The sequence below is a fragment of the Trichosurus vulpecula genome, chromosome 1 (genome assembly GCF_011100635.1).
Source record: "Trichosurus vulpecula isolate mTriVul1 chromosome 1, mTriVul1.pri, whole genome shotgun sequence".
Lineage (NCBI taxonomy): Eukaryota > Metazoa > Chordata > Mammalia > Diprotodontia > Phalangeridae > Trichosurus > Trichosurus vulpecula.
In genome coordinates this window covers 491,719,005-491,726,063 of record NC_050573.1, presented here as the reverse complement: position 1 = coordinate 491,726,063, position 7,059 = coordinate 491,719,005, and the positions used below count along the sequence as shown (strand labels likewise).

Genomic DNA, 7,059 nt, shown 5'->3' with positions numbered 1-7,059 from the left:
TTATGGTGGCTGAGTGGGTAAGGTAAATCTGGAGAGTTCCCAACCCCCTTCCTCAGCTTCCCTGTTGGTAAACTAATATTTTTAAATTTAGTGAATAAATGAATTGATTTTAAAAAGCAAGTGAACAAGTTTAGACATCAAAATAATTTATTGTCCAAAAGTAAAAAAAAATACCTTAAATAAATCTGTTAAATAAATAAATATTAAAAAAATAAAACTATAAAACTGTCCAGTTTTCATTCCAAATCAAATATGTTGGATGCCACCTATTTCAAACAATAACAGTTGTTTTCAAGAGCACCTATAACATCTGTACATGCCATCTAGTTTCTGAAGTACACTCTCCGGGTCCTTCAGTTTTTTAGACATTCTGTCCATTTGAAAAGGAAGATAAAATTCCTTCTGATTTCCTTCTGGACAATCTTCCAGGCACAGCTGCAGTACTCTTTGTTTTTCAGATAGTTCATTATTCCTTGATAATAATTATTGAGTTGCAAGATGCTCTCTTCACTCCCCCAGGTGCTATCGGCCTGGTCCACCTCTTCCTCCAAAGCCATTTCCAGATGCACCATTTGCTGATAGATTCCATTGAGGAATGTCCCAATGATGGCCTCATCCACACCAGGGCTGGCATTTTTGCTGCTGAATAGCAAGAAGATATGCTGGAGCATCTCATGGATGACCATGGTCGCATTCTCCTTTTGGCATTGCTTAGGCTGTACAATCTCCCGAGGGATCTTGAAGTACATTCTCTCCCAGAGACATTCTGGAGGAATTTTTCCAATCATTTCATGCAGGAGACTCACACTCCTGTGATTGGTTCTTCTTTGATGGAAGCGAAGTGAGTCAAAGCCTTTAGAAGGGACAGCAGCAGAGAGGAGCAGGAGAAGGGCCAGCTGTAAGATGCTGCTGTTGGCCATAGTGAACTTGTGAGGAGCTGGCTGTGTAGACACTTCCAAGGTCTGTGATGCGAATGGCTTTCCTCCATGGGTGTCAGCTATTTATTGAGAGATGCCATCCATACTTTTCTTGTTCACAGGAATTTCCCACTTTTCAGTTCTCATTTTCACTTTTGTTATGTCATCTACATTTTTTCTATCATTTTGCTGTTTTCCTTTAGGTGCTTAGAAATGTGTGTGGTTGTGCTGCTTTAAACACAAGTATACCACAAAACCACAAGAGTTTTGTAGGTTTTCAGTGAGCATTTAACAAGAGAAGGAACTAATTATCAGAATCAACTGTCTCTCTTCAATGAAAGCATCTGTGACAGGCAGACTGTCCATAATAGAGACAATTCTGTTAGTATAGCAAGGCTCACTTTTTGCTTTGGCTCATTCCATAAAATTGTTGGTTTATAGCAATTGTCATTTTTGTTCCTAATTTCCAATTAACACTGTTATCTCAAAACAATTTGATTAGAAACAGCTGAAGGATTGAGCACCAGATCTGGCATCAGGTAGACCTGACTTCAAATTTGGCCTCAGATTCTTTCTGTTGAGATGACCCTTGTCAAGTCACGAAGCCTCTGTCTATCTCAGTTTCCTCATCTGTTTAAAGGGGATAATAGTAACACCTACATGACAGAATTGTTGTGAGGACAAGATGAGTTAAAAAGCTCTTTGCAAACCTGAAAAGGCTAGATCAGTACTAGCTATTTTATTATTAGTAATAAATATTGTTTGCATGAAGGAAACTTCATAACATTCAGCATATCAGATTTAGTTTTTTTATAATATGATCATCTGAAATGGTAGAGACCAAGTGTCTGTGAGAGGAGGAAGGCCAGAGGGCATATTACATGGGTTGGAAATGGCTAGAGAGTGTGAAATTGATAAAACACACAAACACACATACACATAACCATTTATTATTACAAGGTTTATGAAATAAATGTAATTTTCTTTGTTTTTTTTTTACTTTTCTGTTTTTTCTTTCATCTCTATCAAAGGCAAAGTGGCTTGGTGGATGAAGAATTGGTCTCAGAGTAAGGATAGAGTTGGGATCAAATCCTGCCTCTGAGGTATATGTTCCTAGGCAAATCATTTACCTTCTTAGTGCCCCAGTCAAGTCTTTAAGACTATAATTTACAGAGAGAGTAATAATTGACATTGTAATTTCTTCAACTTACCACCTATCCTTCCTGCCCCCTGTTTCCCCTGCCCCCACATTTTCTCTGAGATTTAGTGACACTGGCCTCCTTTTTGTTCCTCAGACAAGTCACTCTCCATCTACTCCATGCATTTTACTGGCTGTCCCCTACACCTGGAAGGCTGTTCCTTCTCATCTCCCCTTGCTGGCTTCCTTCAAGTCTCAGCTAAAATCCCACCTTCTACAGAAAGCCTTTCTTGATCCCCCTTAATTCTAGTACCTTCCCTTGCTGATTATAAACAATTTATCCTGTATATAACTTCTTGGTACAGTGTTATTTGTATGTTGTCTGTTCCATTAGATTGAGAGCTTCTTTAGGGTAGGGACTGTCTTTTCCCTGTCTTTGTATTCCCAGCACCTAGCATAGTGCCTGGAATGTGTAGAGGATGCTTAATAAATGATTATTGACTGACTGACGGGTCACAAAATCCCTATGGCAATGAAATCTAATGAACTTGAAAAACAATTCTATTGTTCATGTTTAAAAGATACTTTTTGAGCCTAGAAAAACAATATTACGCCCCACCCCCATTTAAAAAAAACCCATGTGATGTGTAAAAACATCTTGTTTCCTCTTCTTGAATATTAGCACATTAACTTAAGAAAATTTAATTTGCAAAATTAATTGTTCAAACCCATTAGTAGGCAAAAATATACATGTAGATTTGATTTGGATGTGTGATTCCCTGGTTGTCGAATTCTGGGTGTATAGACCTACTCCTGCTCCTAGGGACAGTTTGGTGGTGCAGTGGATAGATCACCAGGCCTGGAGTCAAGAAGACCTGAGTTCAAATCCAGTCTCAGACACTTACTTGCTGTGTGATCTTGGGCAAGTCACTTATTCCTATTTGCCTCAGTTTCTTCATCCATACAATGAGCTGGAGAGGGAAATGGCAAACACTCCACTGTCTTTGCCAGGAAAACCCCAGATGGAGTCATGAAGAGTCAAACATGATTGAACAACAAGACCTACTCCAAATGGATAAAATCAAAGATCTTAAAATTAAGGATATTAAGTTTAAGAAGGGAATAATATGCCTGGATATTTAAAAAAATTATATCTTCTATTTTTAATATTTTTTTGAAAATTTTACAAGGTTTAAAGGAGTGAAGTTTAGTTATTTAAACTAAATATGCAGTAGCTTACTTTTAATGATATTAGGTAAGGTAGTGATGTTTCATGTAGACACCTGGAATCATAAAATACTAAGATCTGGAAAAGAAGGCAGCTAGGTGGTACAGCAGATAGAATGTTGGACCTGAAGTCAGAAAGACTCATCTTCCTGAATTCAAATTTGCTCTCAGATGCCTACTAGCTACATGACCCTGGTCAAGTCACTTAACTCTGTTTGCCTCAGTTAATAAGAGCATCCCTACCTCCCCGGGCTGTTGCAAAGATCAAATGAGATAATATTTGTAAAGCATCCTGCAAACCTTAAAGTACAGCATCGATGCTAGCTACAACTATCCTTCAAGTTCTAAAATTATGATACTGTGATATGACGAGTTTAGAGATTGCTTTGCCCAACCACCTCATGTTTACAGATGAGGAAACAGAAGGACTGGCCAGTAATCTGGTGCTGACTAAAATAAACAAGATTATAGATTTAGAACTAGAAAGGACTTTAGAGGTCATTGGATTCAACTCCCTCATTTTATTGATGAGAAAACTGAGGCTCAGAGAAGTTAAGTGATTTGCCTAAGGTCACACAGCTGCTAAGTGCTCGAACCCAGATATTCCTGACACCATGCAGCCTCTAATGTAACCAATAAGTGTCTGAGGTGAGAGTTGAATTTGATCCCATAAGCCCACATTGTCCCCATTCACCCACCTCTTCATGGTCCCCTAGGCCATACTCAAGGCAAGTTTTAGTGTCAGGCTACTTCCAAAGCAACTAGGTGGTATAGCAGATAGAGTTCCAGGCCTGGGGTCAGGAAGACTCAGCTTCATCAGTTCAAATCTGACCTTAGACACCTACTAGCTGGGCAAGTCACTTAACCCTGTTTGACTCAGTTTCTTCATTGATAAAATGAGTTAGAAAAGGAAATGGCAAATTATTTCAGCATCTTTGCCAAGAAAACCACAAATGGGGTTACAAAGAGTTGGCCATGACTGAAATACCTGAACAACAACAAATTTCCAAAGTCATTGGAATCCAAACTATTCCTGTAGCTCATAGATGAGATACAAGTAGGGACTCCTTGCAGACTTCTATTTTTCCTAGAGAGGAGAATAGACACCAAGTGCTTCTACATTTACATTCAGAACAATGGGGAGTCATGACTCACAAAAAGGGGTGATCTGGAGTAGATCTGACACCCTCCACACCCACCCTACTCACCCTACCCTCCCACCATCCTCACCCCCCTGCCCCTGGCTTCCACTATTCTGGATTCTAGCTACTTTCTAAGTACACTTGGCAAAGGGAGGAAAGTTTTGCTGAAGTTTTCTAAATGTCTAGACAGAAACTCTTTTCAACTTTTGCTTTCAAAATGTGGCTTCTCTTCTCTGAAAATTTCACAAACTAGCAGAACTAGCAAACTAGCAGAAACTACTTCAGGGACAGAAAACAAATCTATGATAATGAGACACAGAAGAATTAAAAACATTCTCCAGAAAAAAACCACAGCACCCACACAAAAAAAGTTTTGAAATGGAAAAGGATAAATAAAAGAAAAATTTCTTAAATTGTTATCAGGAAGAATTAAATTATTTACCTTAGTCATTATAATAAAAATAAAACTAAATGCCTAAGAGACACAATCAGATGGAGGACATCCAGTTTGAAATATTCAATAGGCAGTTAGAGATATGCAACCAGAGCTCAGAAGGGCAAAACTGATAGATTTAGGAGTCATCTGCATAGAAATGACAATTTAACCCATGGGAGCTGATAAAGTCACTAAGAGTAAGAGAATATGCAAAGTGTAAAAGAGGGCCCAGGTCAAAATCTCAGGGAACACCCTTAGGAGGAATATGCATGATGAACCAGGAAAGGAGACCCAGAAGGAGAAGTTGGACGAGAGGAGAGAGAGAGAGAGAGAGAGAGAGAGAGAGAGAGAGAGAGAGAGAGAGAGAGAAAGTCATGGTTACAAAAACAGAGAATCCAAGAAGAGAAGGTGTCAACAAAAATGCTGCAGAGAAAAGCATGACTGAGAAAAAAGCCCACTCAATTTGGCAGTTAAGAGATCAACAGAACCCACATGTACATAAATATTTGTAGCAGCTTTCTTGTGTTGGAAAGAACTAGAAATTAAAGAGGTGCTCATTAATTGTGGGATTGCTGAACAAATGATGGTATATGAATATAATAGAAATGTGATAATGAAGAAAGAGATGATTTCAGAGAAACCTGAGAATGCTTGTATAAACGATATATAGTGAAGTGAGCAGAGTTAGAAAGACAATTTATACAATAACAACAAAATTAGAAAGACCGATTACCTTAAAAGATTTAAGAACTCTAATCAATGCAATGACTGACATGGTTCCAGAAGAACCATGATGAAACATGCTGCTTACCTCCTGACAAAGAAGTAAGGGAATTAGGGTACAGATTGAGACACATACAGTGTCCCAAAAAGGCTTAATGCAGTTTTAAGCATTAAAGCTTTGGGGGGACCTCCTGTGGGCAATGTGGGAATTTGTTTTATTTAACAATGCCTGTTTGTTACAAGGGGTTTATTTTTCTTTCCTTTTCTTTCCCTGTGGTGGGGAGACATAGGAGATGAGAAAAACACATTTTTGTTAATTTTTAAAAAATCAATTTTTTAAAAAAGATCACTAAAAACTTTTGTAAGCATAATTTCAATTGAGGCCAGAAATCAGATTAAAAACAGTTGAAAATTAGTGAGGCCTTGTATATAATGTGTATCAAATTCCTTGCCCTCTCAGTGAGTGAGAGACAGGCTCAGGGGAAGGAGAGAATTTGCAATTGAAAATTTTAAAATAAATGTATAAATGTAAAAATTTTTTTAAATGAGTGAAAGGAGAGGAAATGGAGGCAACAGATGCAGACAGGTATTTCTAGGAGTTTAACTGAAAGGGAGGAGAAATATCAGATGTTAGACTGAGTGGAGGGTAAGTACTAGCAAAGGGTTACTTTTTGGGGGGGTTGCTTAGGAACCCAGAAACTTGGGAGTGTTTGTATACAGCAGGGAAGGAGCCAATAGTTGGGGAGAGATTGAAGATTAGAGAGGAGAACATGTGTGGAGGCAATCTGCTGGTGAAGTATGGAGGAGATGGAATCAGCAGTCCATGTCTCTTGGCCTTGCAAAAGAGAAGGGTCACCTCAGAGACTTCACAGGTACACATGTGCATATTTACATAATTTCTCTGGCCCACTTTGAGACTCCTCCCCCAAAAAAAACAAACAAAAAAAGACACCTAGAAGATTAGCATCTGAGATAGGATTTGATGGCTCTGTCTACCTCCTCCAGGTAATAGTTTAATATGAAAGAAAGAATCAGCGTCAGGGACCTAGTTGCAATTTGTACCAGACAAGTAGAAAAAAAAAGCCAGGGAAAATAACCTGTTAATAGATTTGTATAGGAACATTTTTATGATTGCTTTTCTATTTTAAAATTTAGCAGCATTCATTTTAATTAGAAAAAAAGGCCCAAGTATCTAATACTCAAGAATTGCTGATTGTAGGGGTTGGTGGCTCTTTGCTGAAATGCATTGAGGCAGCTACATATTACCCATCATAAAGTCATAAAGAGGTCTGCCATATTTGTGTCTGTGGTGTGGTGGTGAGCCTCCCAAGACTTGTCAAACCTTGTTTCCCACTTCTGCTATTGCCTTTTCCTTTTTCCACTTGCCCAACTCACATTGGCTCTGGTAAGTTGGGTCTTCACAGTATAGCTGCTGCTGATTACAGAGTACTAGGGCTAGATCTGTATAGGTGACTG

General features: G+C 38.5%; 1 protein-coding gene across 1 annotated transcript; it reads right to left on the bottom strand.

Annotated features, from left to right (window-relative positions):
* Positions 1-353: 353 nt before the first annotated feature.
* LOC118849866 (interferon beta-like) lies at positions 354-920 on the bottom strand. The gene has a single exon (XM_036758966.1). It carries the CDS (start codon positions 918-920, stop codon positions 354-356), a length of 567 nt encoding a protein of 188 aa, XP_036614861.1.
* Positions 921-7,059: the final 6,139 nt, after the last annotated feature.